This window comes from Coregonus clupeaformis, chromosome 4 (assembly GCF_020615455.1).
Source record: "Coregonus clupeaformis isolate EN_2021a chromosome 4, ASM2061545v1, whole genome shotgun sequence".
Lineage (NCBI taxonomy): Eukaryota > Metazoa > Chordata > Actinopteri > Salmoniformes > Salmonidae > Coregonus > Coregonus clupeaformis.
The window spans coordinates 285158-302960 of NC_059195.1; the positions used below are offsets into that span (position 1 = coordinate 285158).

Below are 17803 nucleotides of genomic sequence, written 5' to 3' on the forward strand. Positions count from 1 at the left end.
TTTTCTTTAGAATTTTCAAATAAACTTGACGTGTTTTATGATTAATAGTGATGTTGTGCTTGTACTATTTTGGACACACTGTCCTCAGGCTCCAGCTTTATGTTGTATGTTGATCGTATTAAAACAAAGAAAACAATCTGAAGTTGTTGTTTTTAAGTTATATATACCATGATTTTTCCGGTCCGGCCCACTTGGGAATAGATTTTCCTCCATGTGGCCCCTGAGCTAAAATGAGTTTGACACCCCTGCGTTAGATGTTTCTGCAACTTGTCTAGAAAGTCAGCACTTCTTCATTGTAGCAGTACACATGTCCTTGAGCAGTTTAACAAAGAGGCAGTGTGTGTGTGTGAGTCACAAGTCTATCTCAGCCTACCCCCTAACGGTTCCTCACATTAATCACAGCTTGTTATGTTAAACAATCTATATCAGTACAGCACAAACCTATTATGTTTAATCATTAATGTATTATTTTTAAGCTAGGCATCACATCTAATTATAAGAAAATAGAACCCCACAGTACTACTGCTGCTGCTGTTACCTCAGTACTACTGCTGCTGTGTTACATCAGTACCACTGCTGCTGTTACCTCAGTACTACTGCAGCTGTTACCTCAGTACCACTGCTGCTGTTACCTCAGTACTACTGCTGCTGTGTTACCTCAGTACTACTGCTGCTGTTACCTCAGTACCGCTGCTGCTGTTACCTCAGTACCACTGCTGCTGTTACCTCAGTACCACTGCTGCTGTGTTACCTCAGTACTACTGCTGCTGTTACCTCAGTACCGCTGCTGCTGTTACCTCAGTACCACTGCTGCTGTTACCTCAGTACCACTGCTGCTGTGTTACCTCAGTACTACTGCTGCTGTTACCTCAGTACCGCTGCTGCTGTTACCTCAGTACCACTGCTGCTGTGTTACCTCAGTACCACTGCTGCTGTTACCTCAGTACTACTGCTGCTGTTACCTCAGTACCACTGCTGCTGCTGTTACCTCAGTACCACTGCAGCACTGACTGTCACTCTCTGTCCATATCTCCTGTCCTCCCCTTGTCCTTCTCCTCTCTTCAACCCATCCCCCCATCCTCCTCACTTGTCAGGCGTGTCATGATAGCCCAGCTGTCAGAGTGAGAGGGATGAGAAACGGCCTCATCCCACTGGAGAGAGATTCTCCACACTGAGCTCATCACTAGAGGACTGAACGCTGTAGTGACCTCCTCATACACCTCACTGATTCACACACAGACACACTCACACACACACACACATGGCTGTGTCATCCCTCACCAGCCCTGGGCCATAGAGAGGACACTCACCTGCTATTGTAGTGCAGCTAACTGAAGACCTACTTTACCATCCTCCTCCTGGAAGTGGGTTATATGAAGGTCACACACTCAACAGCCCAACGTGTAGAGGTGGAGTTTATAGGATGCAGACTCTTCCGTCTTTAAGGGTCCTTACACAGTCCTCCAGTCCTCAAGGGTCAGCCCTGGTATCTTGTCCCCATTCAAGTTTCCATCAGGAACCATACTGAAAGAAGATCATATCTAGGTGCTGCTCATAGTAAGGTATGCTATTTTAATGTAAGGGGAATGTTCAGTGACATTGGAAGTGAATCCACCTGCCCTCCATGTCTATGTACTGAAGAACGTGCCAGATTATTTTACTGATCTGGTGTGTGTGAGTGCGCGTTTGTGTGTGTGAGAGTGAGGGTGAGAAAGAGAGAGAGAGAAAAAGTGGTGGATAGAGTGAGGGAGAGAGGGAAAGCGAGAGAGTGAGAAAGAGAGAGATTGGACAAATGAGGCAGAGGAGAGCTGGCAAGAGTTCAGAGAAACTGCTGACACCAGTGTTCTGCTAGCATTCTGTTTGTTTGTCCCATCATGCAACATCACAGTGTAAATACACAGTAATTACTGGTCACAGCTCATATTGTTTTAATTCAATCAGATGACAGCTGTTGGCACCATCACATTTAGCCCATGTTGTGGGACGGACAGCTTTTATTTTATTTTCCCATGTGTCACGCGCGATGATGCAGGGTCACAGCCAGGTCAGGTGGTGCCAGTGAGGGGCATCTGCTCTGGGAGGAGGGCAGAAGGTTGACATTATTATTCACCGGGCTGTCAAAGTACAGAGCACCCAGGATGGCATGAGGGGAACAAATAATCTGCCCTGCTCTACCAGCAGCCACAGACAGGGGGAGCCGGCGGACTTTAGAATCCCACAGACTAATGGAAAGAGGGATCTCATTGTGATAGGTCCACACCGCTGGAGTCCGCTTCCTTTGTTGCCTCCCAACTGTCGCCCCCCCTTCCCTCTTTCCTCCTCTCTCTCAGTCACACACACACTCTCTCTTTCTCTCTCCTTCCTCATCTCTCCTTCCTCTCTCATCCGTGGATGGAATTAGCAGCACCAGGAGAGGTGGTGTGGATCAGACAGACAGGCAGACCGAGACAGGCAGACAGATAGACACAGTGAGTGGGACTGGAGGAGAGGGGTTTCTTCACTGCTGTACTGACTGTGAGCCTGGAAGAGGCTTCTGCTGCTGCTGACGCTGGGCTCTTTGTGGAGATACACGTACCTGTGGAGAACGGACACTGACACAGCTGGCTGCCAATAACACTCAACTGTGAAAGCCACCGCGCAAAAGGTGCCTTTTACTGTGTGTCGTCGTGAATTTAGGTATGTGTGTGGGGGAGGGAAGAGGTGTCGTGTGTGTTTTTGCATTTAATTATGTATGTGTCAGTCTGTTTTTACTGTGTGGATTAACATGGCTTGGCTTCTTTTCTCATGCTGATGTCAATTGGCTGGTTGGGTTGTTTTGTTTCCTTGGCAGAACAGGATTTTATTTCTGTCCCCATTCCGGAATAGTCTTTGATTATAAATTCATGTTTAGGCTATACATTTGTACAATGTTGGTGGGTGTGTGCGGTGCGATAGGAGAATGTCGTAAATAAAACATCCCTCCGACGTTGTTGTCAGATAAACTTGTTCTTCAAAAGTAGGTTATTCATGAATTCATCTGACTTCTCGACGCTCATTATAAAACGCTCTCTGGCTGACAGATTGAGATTGCATTGTGTCTGTCAGTGTGCATGCTCTCCAACAGACGGAACGCTTGGATGTCATTGCCTTGGGGCTGAAGGATGAGATAGAGGACCTAAGCATGGCCAGGCGTTGGGCCAAATCACTGTCTTTTAGTGTCTGCTGAAGGTTAGGGGAACATTTCTCTCCGGTTCCCGCTTAGCATTATCAATGGAAATGATGTGTATATTTAATCCTACTGTTTCAGTGGGAATTACATTGGTTTGAGGACGTGTCCCCTTTTGGTTGGCTTGGGTTCCCTTCATTGAATGTCTTGGAGATGGAGGATATTTAAAGAGTATATTGTAGGCACAGGAGGCTGCTGAGGGTAGGACGGCTCATAATAACATCTGGAACGGAGCAAATGGAATGGCATCAAACACATGGAAATATTCCGCTCCCGCCATTACCACAAGCCTGTCCTCCCCAATTAAGGTACCACCAACCTCCTGTGGTTGCAGGCTATGTGTGTGGAGTGTGTGTATGTCAGCACTGTAAATGGTGTACATGTGATTGGGTGATTGTACATGAGTGGAATATATGTGAGGTGGTTGAAGTATGAATGTAGAGTATCGGTGAGGCTTGTGCCCATTCCAGCCCTCTCTCTCTCTCTCTCTCTCCCTGGAGCTTTGCCCTTGCCTCCCTCTCTCCTTCCGCTCATTCGATCCCTCCCTCGTTCCCTCCCTCCATCCTGCTGAGGAGGCAAATCTAGAGTGGGAGAGCTTTAGCCCATTCATAATGCTGATGGGGGAGGAGTGGAAGAGGAGGGGGTAGAGAAAGACTCCCCAGAGACCTCATCACGTATTTATGTCTAGATGTGTAGACATTTCTCTCCACACATGTTTGCCTCACCAATTAACAGATGTTGAACCAATAGAACCATGCTTATATGTCTGCATTGCTTGCTCTCTGGGGTTTTAAGCTGGGTTTCTGTATAAGCACTTTGTGACAACTGCGGATATAGAAAGGGCTTTATAAATAAATGCGATTGATTGATTGATAGAACTCACACTGGTCCATGTTTTGGTGGTTGTTTGCATAATATGATGAATAAATAGGTTGCGCAAATATTGTCTATTGTGACATCATGGGTTTGACTGTTGTGATCATGAATAGGGCCCTGAGTTTTTCCAGACCACAGGAAAAACATATGGCTGGTCACGTGATCAGGACAAACTCCTGGCCCTGACCATGACACCTGCTCTTAGGCCTTACAGAGTTGTTATTGGTCTTTTCCTCCAGGGGGCGTCATAGACAAGGACCTGCGCCACTACCTCAACCTGCGCTTCCAGAAGGCCTCAGTGGACCACGAGCTCCAGCAGATCATCAGAGACAACCTCTACCTCCGCACCGTACCCTGTGAGTAACCCCCCTGACCCTGTCCCCATCTCTTACCTGGTGTGCCTGTCGCCCTCTCACAGGGAGTTATTCTTCATCCACCCCAGTCTACCTGTCCAATAACACACGGAATCTGCTATGATGTTTCCTGGCCATGCCACCTGGAAAGACACTAGCTATGAGATATCCACAGATCTGGTTCAAATCTCACTTTCCAAACTTGGGAATATGTCAAATAGATACACAACCAGTAAATTCCTTCCTATCCTTGAAATACATTGGCATTTGAATCTTCTGTCTTCATTCCCAGCCTCTGCTTCTTTTCCAGCAGCTACTGAGTCTCTCTATTGGTCTGGCTGCGTTCAGTAATGGATGATCTAGCTTCATGATTTGGCTGGGGGGATGAACCTGGCCTTCTGAAGCCGTCTGTCTCAGGTGGAGGGTGGTCTCAGATTGAGCCTTGGCAGTGCCACTCCTTAATTATCATCTGATCCTCAGCAGTCAGGCAGGCACCATGGTTAAGGCCTATTTATTCTTAAACCATGCCAGTTTAGTCAACTGAGCTGGGAGACTCTCTAGATAGCCCTCCAGCACTACATTTGGAGAGCGTTGACCTACTAATCGAATGTGTGTATGTGTATCAGTGCTCCTAGACAGCATTTAGACTGAAACGGTCGAAAGAGATTCAATACCGAGTCATGTTTGTTATGTTTCATTGGCAACAATGCATATATATATGAGTATACTGTAGACACTGCATACGGTTTTTGTCAAGGTTTTTATCTCTCATGATGTTATGGAGGAGATTATGATTAATCCATATTCACTCGTTTAATGGTCCTCATGATATTTGTCTGTACAACATATGCTCTCATGGCTGTCAGCTTAGGTGATATGAACTGGAAGCGTGTTTGTGTGTATGTGTGTGCATGCGTGCATCCTCATGCATTTTGTGCATGTTTGTGCATGTGTGTGGGTCTGCGTGTGTGTGTGTGTGCGTCTGTGTGTGCGTGCGTTCATACTGCATTACCCTAGCCATGCCATTCCAGCCCAGCTGTCTGTATCCATAATGGAGAGGCATTCTTCAAGGCACGTCAGGGAGATTTCATTAGGCCCATTTTGCCTCTCCTCTGTGGACGGGGGAAATGAGAGGTACAAAAAGGCCTGTTTGTTAGAGGCAGGCATAAGTGTTATTCTCCCATAACTCCATGAGGTGGGTTTGTGGAGGGAGGGCGGGAGGGAGGGAGGGAGGGAGAGAGAATGAAAGAGGGAGCGCTGGCGTGGATGATCAGAGGAAGTGTGAGTCATTATTCCCGGAGCGCAGGAGCTGCATGGCCTTGGACTTCCATTGACTGGAGCGTGTGGTGCTAGGAGAGAGAGAGAGATGGACAGATGAGAGACGGAGGAGGGACAGGCCCAGTGGAAGTGGGCGGGGGATTGTGGGAAAGGAGAGAAAAGAGCGATGACACACCTCATGGAATGAGATGAGAGACCAAGAGACCTGTTACTAACAACCTCACCCAGACACTTAGAAGACTGCAGAGAGAGAGGGGGAGGGAGAGGAAAGAGAGAGGGAGGCAAAGGTAGGAATAGATACTTGAGCCAGGATCAGGTGACAGGGGTTAGATACTTGAGCCAGGATCAGGGGATAGGGGTTATAAACTTGAGCCAGGATCAGGGGACAGGGGACTCAGGGTTGAGGACAGAGAGATACTGCAGCTCATGCCAATAGTATTCCATGTAAGTTTCCCTGATAGCGTAGCGATGGTATGTGGCCAGCTAATACAGTGCTTCCAGCTCTTAGACAAATTGCCTCTTCTGATTCCAAGGTGACAGTGATAATAGCTAAAGCCCATGTGAAATCAGCCCCATCGCCTGGTAATCCACCTAGATCTGATTTGATAGGGGGGTCAACATTTGAGTGACATTAGTATGCGCCACTCTAATGACAGTGTCCCATAGGCCCTGCCCCACCTGGATTCTAGAATGTTCCTTTGCTATACTTTATGCAGTCTGAATGTATGGGGTCTCTCCATCTCTCCCTTTCTCTCACTCTTGCTTGCTCTCTTTCTCTTGCTCTTTTTCTCTCTTTCTGACCTTTTTCTCTATTCTCTCTCTCTTTTATCTCCCTCTCTCCCTCGTTCTGTCTCTCCTTCTGACCTTCTCTCTCTCTTAAACACACTGTAGCAATTAGGGCTGTGACATTACCAGTATCGCAATATTTTACAAGAAGCAGACCAAACTCTTTGGTCCTTTTTAAAACCTGCTGTATGTAAATAAGAGCGTCTGCTAAATGACTAAAATGTAAAATGTAAAAATATATATTGTGCTATAGCTTGGAAAATAAATAAATGTGACTCTGGATGACAACATAATGATGTTTGTTTCCAACATCAGGGCTGTTTTCCTAAAGAAGTTAAACCCACTTCGTGTTTTGTTTCCTTGCCACGATACTAACAAGAATCGTGATACTGGTATCGTCCCGGCCCTACTAGCAATCTACTGTAGCTATTCTTGGCTTCCTTCACTGCCTGTGATGGCATTCTACATGTGTGTGGACACAGTAAAGCTCTCTGTGAGGAATGGGCTTACCTGTGTAACTCTGAATAATGCAGCTGATTGAAAGGATGAAAAGAGCACAGGAGAGACTGTGGTTGTTAAGTGGGACTTATCAGTGGAGCTTGGAGAGGGAGAGGGAGAGGGAGAGGGAGAGAGAGAGAGAGAGAGAGAGAGAGAGAGAGAGAGAGAGAGAGAGAGAGAGAGAGAGAGAGAGAGAGAGAGAGAGAGAGAGAGAGAGAGAGAGAGAGAGAGAGAGAGAGAGAGAGAGAGAGAGAGAGAGAGAGAGAGAGAGAGAATTCTCTCGCTCTCTTTTTCTCAACTCTCTCTTTCTCTCCCTCTCTTCCCATTACAGCATTGTGCATGTAAATGACCCATGACTAGCCTGTTAGTTAGTTTTAACGGCGTGTGGCGCCCCAACAGGTGAAGTCAGGACCTTGTGTTGTTAATGGTGGGACGCCTGGCAGGGGAGGCACCCAGCCAATGTGTCCTTGATGGACAAAACACCCAGTGAGCATCTGTTAATGGGAAGTTACATTTGATGGAGGGTGTGATTTAAATGTGTGCCATGCGTGTGCTGCTACGTGGAATGTGAGCATTGTGTTAGAATGTTTACGAGAGTGTGTGTTTAATGGCGAGGCTGATGCCCCGAGGGACATTGAGTGTTTGCTAATGGTTAGGGAGGGAAAGACAACTGGGGGTGTTTACTAATGAGTAGTGCTCGAAGAGATTGAGAAAGAAGAGACTAGAGAGAGCGAGAGAGAAGACAAATGGAGAGTGAGAGTGAGAGCGAGAGAGAGAGAGAGGAGAGGGGTGGAAGAGTGTGTCTGTGATGATCTGATTGTTTGGTACTGGTGAGAGCTGTGTGCCACAGTAGGGGGTCATCCTCTACCTCTCTCAAGTCATTTCAATTCAATTCAAAGGGCTTTATCTCTCTCTCTCTCTGATGAGGATGAGGATGTGGTTGTTATGCGGGTTGCCAGGTATCTGTCAGGTATCCCTCCCTCCTTTCCTCTCTCTTTCACGTCCATTTCCTGTTTATCCTCGTGTTTATGATTGATGGCAGCAATAGAATAATAATAATAATGTCTCCTTCCTTCCATCATGCATTATTCACACGGTCTCTATTAGCACAGAGGCTGCCTAATGAAAGTCAGGTTGACACTGTGTCTGTGTGAGCCTCACCACGGAGCTGGAACAAAGGGCCCCATTGTGGAGCTCTGAGCTGAGGCTGTGTGTTGAGACGAAAGGGGAGTTGTGTGCTCCATAATAAAGGTGTCTCCATTAGTCAGGCATGTTTGTTTGTGTGTGCTAGTGTGTGCTACTGTGTGTGTGTGTGTGTGTGTGTGTGTGTGTACCCACAGCAGAGACCTGAGGAGACCTGTTCCTCTCCTCTATAGATCTAAGGCTTGTGCAAGCAGCCCTGTCTCACACTATAATTCTCCCTCAGGCTCTGCTCTGGTTCTCCTCCTCTCCATCTGGACTCTCTCCCTCTCCTTCTCCCTTCATCCTTCACTCAGCCTCAGGTTAGAGCGGTCGAAGCCAGGCGCCCTCCCTCGCATACGCCACAGCACAGCACGCTCACTTTAGCAGCTCACTTACTCGCTAAAGCCCGGCCGGGGTTTCCATGGCAACGGCTGTCTCCACTCTCTGCCTGCGTGAAAGGCGTGACGCCTCTCAATGTCTCTCTCTCTTTCTCTTTTACTCTCTCTCTTTCTAAATGGAGAAACTCCAGAAACAGGGACATACAATAACAGGATTGAGGTCATAAAACTGATGTGATTGGCCTCGTGGGCTGTCAATCATGGTGAAAGTGAAAAGGGGTTGGGCTCTGTGCCGGTGGATTTGAGTGACAGGGCGGGACACAGATGCTGATAGGCCATAGTGAGTGTGAGCTGTGAAGCATTGCTCTTCTGTAGATGTGGCTCCAGAGAGAGCCAGAGAGAAGAGTGCATCTCTCCTGACACATAGAACACGCAACATGTTCAGGATCTGTGTGTCTGGGACCCTGCCACATGTTTCCCTGTCTCAGATACTGTATGTGTTCTGCCCAGGGCCACCTTGACATGAAGCTCCCAGTGAGCCATCTGTGTCATACAACCCACTCATTGATAATATGGACCTGGTGCTCTTGCCTTGTGGGAAGAGAGTGGGATTGAGTCATGCTAAGTACTTCTCCTTCTCCAGTGATTTCAACTCTGCCCCTGACATGTTGAGTCTGAAGTGCTACTTTTTCCAGACTTACTGTATCGTTATAATGATGGATTCTATATTTGAAATGTTACTTGTGGAGGAAATGTCTGTTCCATTGATTCCCACCTCCTCCTCAGTGATAACTGGATGACTAAGATAAAAGGCAGTGCTGACTGGCTCCTCCTCAGCCCTCCTACTGTGCTCACAGTGAGGCCCCCTCAGACAGTCATGTTCCATTGGTGTTCACATCATGTACTGTGGCAGGCTGACACACACACACACACCTGATTTACACTCTGAAAAAGTGCTCTAATGTCACTGAGCCCCTCTTCCTTTCTCTGTGTGAGGACAGTGACTGGCATCATGTAACTCTCCCTCTAAGTAACAGTCCATTTATCTGTGGCAATTGATGAGCTAGAGTTCCAGCCCAATCATTAAGACAAGATGTTCCCAGAAAGTGTCTTTGAATCACATGTTAATCCAAAGGAATTAAACTTCTACCTGTGTTACTTAATATACTATCACTACACTAGCTTCCTCCTATATGTTTGGCATCCATTTTGGCACAGCTGGCAAGGTGACACAGCAGCAATATTGTAAACTGCCTCCGACGGCCAACCCGTGAGCCAAAAGCTCCAAAAGCTAAATGAAAACCCGTACCATGGGCCATTTTTAAAAAGAAGACTTATCTATCCAAAAGCTCCCTCCTCGTTTGCGCCCCAGACATAAGGCAGATTGGAATCGAGGGTGCTTTTCAGCGAATCAACTCGCGACTCGCCTCCTGGCACGACGTGGCGATGCATCACTTTACGAAACAAGAAAAGAGAAAATCAACAGATGCGTGTTTTGGCAACAGAGATAGAGGACCACTGTAGAGAGCCCTCCCGAATCACAGGCCTGCGAAGTCACTCACTGTGTAGAAAGCAAAAACAGTATGTTCCCCATTTCATATCTTGTTTTTTAGGGAAAGTTTGATTTTTATCTGATATGGCTTCAAGGTTTTCTTGTGTGTTTGTGTGACGTCATTTCAACCAGTTGTTTCTGCTGGGGTGTGTGTTCGTGTGTGTGTGCTTTCATTCTCCCATGTACGTGTGTGAGAATTCCCCTCCTCTCTCTCTTAGTTATGTGTGTGACTGGCAGGGTTATTTTGGGCTTGGCCTGTCTGTGACTCAGAGGTGAGTAGTTGGTTGTGGACTGCAGTCACCCTGCTCAGGTCTGACTCCTGATGGGGACCTATAGAGGTTATAGCCCCTGGCAGGACTAGGACCAGGCCTGTGAGTGGAGCTCTTTATACCACGCAGTGAGTGGACTCCACTCCTCAGGGTCTCCCCACCTTCCCTACATGTCCCACTGGGTCAAGCACACTGCAGTGTAAAAGGCCCATGAGAACCCCAGCCCAGCCCCTGGTCCCCACAGGTAGGACAGCCAGAGGATGTTAGTTAGGCTGGGTTCAGTAAAGGCTCCACAGTCATGGGTCTACAGCATCAATATTCATAGTTCCAGGCAATTATGGCAGAATGGGGAGTTTCAGTGCAGACAGATAGAGGATGAAGGGACGGACACACTCCTCAGAGGAGCAGAGGAGAGGAGCTGATCACTCAGGAAGAAACACGCATGTTATTTAACTCTACTGGACCCTGTGATGCACACACTGATATTTATAATCACACACACTATATGCACAATCACACACACACGTGTGCACGCCGCGCACACACACACACACACACACACACACACACACACACACACACTGTTATGATTTACCAGTATTAGAACCCAAATGCAGACAAGTACACCAAGCCAGAGAAGGTTTAACAGGTTTATTTAAAATGTTCAATAGTCCAGGTTTCCAATAATAGGGGAAGAGCAAGTCCAGGTTACAGGGAGGGTAACAGATCCAGGTCAGGGCAGGTGTGGTACCGTAATGTCCTAGTGTCCGTGGTGAGTCCAAAAGAGAGGTCCGGTAGTGGAGAGCAGGATGGTGGTGGCAGGAGTGAAGCGGAGGCAGGAGTCAGGTTCCAAATATCTGTGGCACAGGAGAAAAAGTAAATAGAACAGGCCAAAACACAAAGAGCAAAATAAACAGGTTGAGTCGGCAGCGAGACTAACATGGTCGTCTTGACTATGATCTGACGATGAGTGGTAAGTTTGACCGGGTCTTAAAGGCTGAGGTGATTATGGTGAATGAGCTGCAGCTGGAACCCTGACTCCCGCACACCAGACTTCACTCCTGCAATCAAGGACAGACAGAGGGGAGGGAGAGAGCAGAGAGAGAGCTACCTAGCAGCAGTAGGCCTAACAGTACCCCCCCTCTACGGACGCCACCTGGCGGCCGACGGGTTTATCGGGATGTAACCTATGAAACTCTCGGACCAGAGCAGGATCCACAATGAAGCTCCTGGGCACCCAGGAACGTTCCTCAGGACCATAACCCTCCCAATCCACCAGGTACTGGAAACCACGACCCCGGGCGGCGAACATCCAGAAGTCGCCGGACAGTGTAGACCGGACCCCCACCCACGATCCTGGGCGGAGGAGGGGGACGAGAGGGCGGGCACAGAGGGCTAACCGACACAGGCTTAATCTGGGAAACATGAAAGGTGGAATGAACCCGTAGGGAGGCAGGAAGCTGTAGCTTAACCGCGCAGGGGTTAACAATAGACAGTATCTTGAACGGTCCTATAAAACGAGGCGCCATCTTCTTAGACTCCACCTTCAATGGAAGGTCCCGTGACTTCAGCCATACCTCTTGACCAGGAGAGTAACCGGGAGCCTGGGACCGGTGACGGTTGGCTTGCCTCTGCATGTACGCCGAAGCTCGGGACAGAGCTACCCTGGCCTTCCTCCAGACCTTGAAGCAGCGGCGCATGTGGGACTGCACCGAGGGTACCGCCAGTTCCCTCTCTTGAGAAGGGAACAGGGGAGGTTGATAACCCAGAGCACACAGAAAAGGAGACAAACCAGAGGAAGCGTTAGTCAAGGTGTTATGAGCATATTCCACCCAGGGGAGCATGGAGCTCCATGACCCAGGGTTAGACCCTGTGACACAGCGAAGAGCGGTCTCCATCTCCTGGTTCGCTCTCTCGGCTTGCCCGTTGGTCTGGGGGTGATATCCAGAGGACAGGCTGGATGTAATGCCCAAAGCTTTACAGAAAGCTTTCCACACCTGGGAGACAAACTGGGGACCCCTGTCAGAGACAATATCCGTGGGTAGACCATGAGAGCGGAACACATGTTCAACCAAAATATCAGCCGTCTCTCTGGCAGTGGGCAGTTTAGGTAGGGCCAAAAAATGAGCGAACTTAGAAAAACGATCAATCACCGTAAGAATTACAGTCTTTCCAGACGAGGGGGAAGTCCAGTGACAAAATCCATAGCGATATGTGACCAGGGCCGGCTGGGTATAGGTAGAGGTCGTAGATGACCAGCGCTGGCCTGGGTGGAGTTCTTACTTCGTGCACATACCGTACAAGCAGCAATGAAGGCTCGAGTGTCCGCCTCCATCGTGGCCCACCAGAACTTCCGTCGCACAAAGTCAAGGGTCCGCGAAACTCCAGGGTGACAGGTAAGGGGAGACGAGTGAGCCCACTGAAGTACCTGGGAGCGAGCAGACTCAGGGACAAACATCCGGTTAGGAGGACCCCTCCCAGGGTCAGCTTGATGATGTTGAGCCTGTCTAACAATCCCCTCGATGTCACATGTGACGACCGCAATACTGCAGGTAGGAGGCAAAATGGGTTCAGGGTTACTACCAGTATCAACAGCCGAATGAACACGAGACAGGGCGTCAGGCTTGACGTTGCGTGACCCAGGACGGTAAGACAGAGAAAAATTGAATCTCCCAAAAATAGTGCCCACCTGGCTTGACGGGGGGTTGAGCTGCTTCGCTGACTGGAGGTAAGCCAGATTCTTATGATCCGTCCAAACGATGAAGGGTTGTTCCGCCCCCTCCAACCAATGTCGCCACTCCTCGAGAGCCAGCTTAACGGCGAGCAGTTCACGATTGCCAACATCATAATTCCTCTCTGCCTGAGAAAGTTTCCTTGAGAGAAAAGCACAGGGATGCAGTTTGTTATCTTCAGAAGAACGCTGTGACAACACCGCACCTACCCCAGTGTCGGATGCATCCACCTCCACGACAAACTGGCGGTCGGGGTCCGGCTGCATCAGAATGGGAGCCGAGGCGAAGCGATGTTTCAGTTCTTCGAACGCTGATTCGGCCCCCTTCATTCCAAGCGAACGGTCGTGAGATGGAGGTGAGAGCGGTGAGTGGCGCCGCAATGCGGCTGTAGTCCTTGATGAACCTCCTATAGAAGTTCGCAAACCCCAGAAATCGTTGAAGTTGTTTGCGGGTAGAGGGGGCTGGCCAGTCCGTGACAGCAGAGATCTTAGCTGGGTCCATCCGCAACTCCCCCTGAGCGATGATGTAACCCAAAAAGAGGTCTCAGACACATGAAATTCACATTTCTCCATCTTCACAAACAGTTTGTTCTCCAACAACCTTTGCAACACCTGGCGCACATGCAGTTCATGTTCCTGGGAGGACTCTGAGAAAATCAAGATATCATCCAGATAGACAAAAACAAACCGATTCAACATGTCCCGAAGGACATCATTGACTAGTGCCTGAAAAACAGCAGGGGCATTAGACAACCCAAAAGGCATAACCAGATACTCAAAATGTCCCAAGGGTGTGTTGAAGGCAGTCTTCCATTCATCACCCTTACGAATGCGCACCAGGTGATACGCATTTCGTAGATCCAGTTTCGTAAAGATGGTAGCACCATGAAGGAGGGGAAAAGCAGAATTAATCAAAGGCAGAGAATACTTGTTCTTAATGGTGATGTTGTTAAGTCCACGGTAATCAATACAGGGTCTGAGGGTCTTATCCTTCTTAGCAACAAAAAGAATCCCGCTCCTACAGGTGACGAGGAAGGACGCATAATACCTGCCGCCAAGGAGTCCCGAATGTAGTTCTCCATAGCCTCCGTCTCCGGCCGGGAGAGATTGTACAGGCGACTGCTGGGGAGCGGGGCTCCTGGCTGGAGGTCAATGGCACAGTCGTAAGGCCGGTGAGGAGGAAGAGAAGTAGCTCTGTGTTTGCAGAAAACGGATGCCAGGTCATGATACACGTCAGGAACATTAGAAAGATCCATGGACTCCAGTGGAGGTCGAGGCACAGTACTGGCAGGAGTCAGAGCAGAACACAAACAATTCACATGACAAAATGTGCTCCATGAAACAATTCTACCTGTCACCCAATCAATGTGTGGATTGTGTCTTATGAGCCAGGGGATACCAAGGACCAGAGGGGTCTGTGGGCAGTCGATAATATGGAATTGAATGTTCTCCTGATGATTTCCCGACACTCTAAGACAAACAGGAACAGTCTGATGGGTAATATGGGTCAACAATTGTCCATTCAGACCCTTAGCCTGCAGCGGACAGTCCATAGGAACAGTCTCCAAATCCATTTGTTGAGCCCACTCTCTATCCAAAAAGCTTTCGTCTGCACCAGAGTCAATCAGCGCACTAACAGAGAGATTCTGGAACTGCCACTGGAGGGATGCCTGGAGCAGAATGCGGGGAGAAGAGGAAGAATCCGCTGCTCGGCTCACCAAAACTTCTCCCATTAATGATGAGCCGGCCCTTTTCCCCGGACGAACTGGGCAGGAAGGAACGAAATGACCAGCTTCTCCACAATACAGGCAGGCCCGAGCCTGAATGCGACGTGCACGCTCCTCTGAGGACAACCGTGCACGACCCACCTCCATGGCGTCGGGTTCAGTGCTCCTCGTATCGACTCGGGAAGACACGGCTTTCTCCGTAGGGAAGATGCGGGGAGGAGTTTGTTGATGACAGACAGGTTGCTTGGAACTAACACTCCTCTCCCGGCGGCGCTCCCGAATCCGATTATCCAACCTGATGGTGAGTGAAATAAGATTATCCAGCGTAGGCGATTCATCATATGACACCAATTCATCCTTTAAAGTCTCAGACAAAGCATTGATGAACACTCCTTGTAATGCCTCGTCATTCCAACCACTCACTGCTGCTAAAGTCCGAAACTCCACTGCCATCTCCGCCACACTGCGAGCCCCCTGCCGAAGAGAAAACAACCGTTTCGCAGCCTCCTTGCCTCGTACGGGGTGGTCAAAAACCTTCCTCATCTCAGTGGTGAAGGCAACATAAGCGTTGCAAATGTCCGACTGACTCTCCCAGACCGCGGATCCCCAGGCACGAGCGGAACCGCTAGTAGAGTTGATAAGGTAGGCAATACGGGCTCTTTCTGAGGCGTAGGTGAGGGGCTGTTGTTCAAACACTAACGAGCATTGAGTCAAAAAATCGCCACAGGTTCCCATGTTCCCGTCATAGCGCTCTGGAGCAGGAACAAAAGGCTCTCTGATCTGGGCTGAAGGGGTAGTAAGGGCAGACACTTGATTGGTGAGTAATTGAACCTGATTAAGCAGCACCTGACTGTCCTCAGCAATCGTCTTAAACAGGGTATCATGTTGGCCAAGTAAAATGCCCTGATTGGCTATGGCAGTCCAAATTTGAGTGCACTCTGGGGTGGTATCCAAGCTACTGTCTGCTGGGTTCATGATGGTCAGATCATACTGTTATGATTTACCAGTATTAGAACCCAAATGCAGACAAGTACACCAAGCCAGAGAAGGTTTAACAGGTTTATTTAAAATGTTCAATAGTCCAGGTTTCCAATAATAGGGGAAGAGCAAGTCCAGGTTACAGGGAGGGTAACAGATCCAGGTCAGGGCAGGTGTGGTACCGTAATGTCCTAGTGTCCGTGGTGAGTCCAAAAGAGAGGTCCGGTAGTGGAGAGCAGGATGGTGGTGGCAGGAGTGAAGCGGAGGCAGGAGTCAGGTTCCAAATATCTGTGGCACAGGAGAAAAAGTAAATAGAACAGGCCAAAACACAAAGAGCAAAATAAACAGGTTGAGTCGGCAGCGAGACTAACATGGTCGTCTTGACTATGATCTGACAATGAGTGGTAAGTTTGACCGGGTCTTAAAGGCTGAGGTGATTATGGTGAATGAGCTGCAGCTGGAACCCTGACTCCCGCACACCAGACTTCACTCCTGCAATCAAGGACAGACAGAGGGGAGGGAGAGAGCAGAGAGAGAGCTACCTAGCAGCAGTAGGCCTAACACACACACACACACACACACACACACACACACACACACACACACACACACACACACACAACTTACATAGGCCCTCACTTGCATATCACTTGAATTTTCTCCCTCATCCTCCTATGATTAAACAAATAAATGAAGTCTCACTTACATTGACATGGAGACAGTCACAACCCTTCTACATGTAAACCCCCAAACACATACTCCCACAAACACATTTGCTCAATATTCTGCCTCCCTCCTGAGTGTGTGATTGGTGTGATTTCTGTGTGTGTTGGTGTGCAACAGTGTGTTGGTGTGCAACAGTGAGTTGGGACTTGGGATTTGTGTTTGTTTCTGTGTGATGCCGTGCCAGGGCTTCTGTTGTGTAATATCAGTGCCACTCTGACCAGTCTCACATGACAGATTCACCCCCCCCTTCTCCTCTCCTCTCCTCTCCTCAACACCCTTCTCTCTCTCCTGTAGTGTCTCACACTAACTGGTTGTTCTGTTCTGTTCTGTTCTGTTCTGTTCTGTTCTGCACAAGTAACACTAAGACTTGCAGAACTCAAACTTGTTTTTACCTTGTTGTAAACCAATCCTTCCTAGACATGGATTAAGAATCTAAATGACTTCCTTGGTTAAAATGCAGCCTAATTGCTATGGAAACTTTTTGTGTTGAATAATGGAATGTATGGACCTCTATGAACCTCCGTCTCCTCCCATGGTCAGTGTCTTCCTTACAGTCCAGTACATAGCTGTAGGACAGAGCCAAGGTCACAGCACAGTACAGGTCAGTCCAGCCAGAGAGGAGAGAGAGTTCAGCATGTGGGTCTGTGTCTTTCATCTAATTAGAAAGAGTATCAGTGTTAAGGGAGGCTCATGGGTAAAGTAGGCTGGGCTGGGCAGCGTTAGCTTCTCTCTCTCCTTAATTAAGTCATGGGCTTATCCAGAGCACACCACCACTCCCTGGGGACTGCAGGGGACAGAGCAGGGACGGGGCAGAGGAGAGGGACACCGTCACTGTGTCACCAAACTAGACTACATATGGAAAGACTGCCTTGTTATGCCATGTGAACTTCCTTTTCATGCAGAAAGATCACAGATGAGCCACAATGCATTTGGTGCTTTGGCTAATGATTATTGACCTAGATGAGAAGTATGTCTTTGGATCTCTCTGTGAGCACTCACTTGGTCAGTCCAAGGTTTAGCCTTGCTGCCACTGACTCCTATTGAAAACCATGTTACTAAGAGATACCGTTGAAATAAAAGATACTGTAGCTACTGGAAAGAATCCTGGACTTGTAATACTTTCCTGTCATCCAATATTCCACCCAAGGCATAGCATAATCTTAGTTGGTTTCTACTACTTTATCCCTTCTGTCCATACTGGCCAAATGAAAACAGAGTTTCCAGCTAGTCTGAGCCAGACAAACTGCTGACGAAGCTGTAGTGAGCTTCGTATAAGTCCTGAGCTTTCGTGATTTCCCTGTAAT

The 17803-nt window shown here is 48.5% G+C and overlaps 1 protein-coding gene across 5 annotated transcripts in view; it reads left to right on the plus strand.

The window, feature by feature from the left end:
- Positions 1-17803, plus strand: part of LOC121549040 (membrane-associated guanylate kinase, WW and PDZ domain-containing protein 2-like) — a 245542-nt gene that overhangs the window by 66552 nt on the left and 161187 nt on the right. For 4 of the 5 annotated variants that reach the window (XM_045209710.1, XM_045209705.1, XM_045209707.1 and 1 more), the window contains exon 2: positions 4321-4437. In XM_045209710.1, coding sequence (XP_045065645.1) covers positions 4321-4437 — 117 coding nt within the window. Of the gene's footprint in view, positions 1-2327; positions 2677-4320; positions 4438-17803 lie in introns of those variants that run through there. The other variant, XM_045209708.1, reaches the window with a different exon arrangement.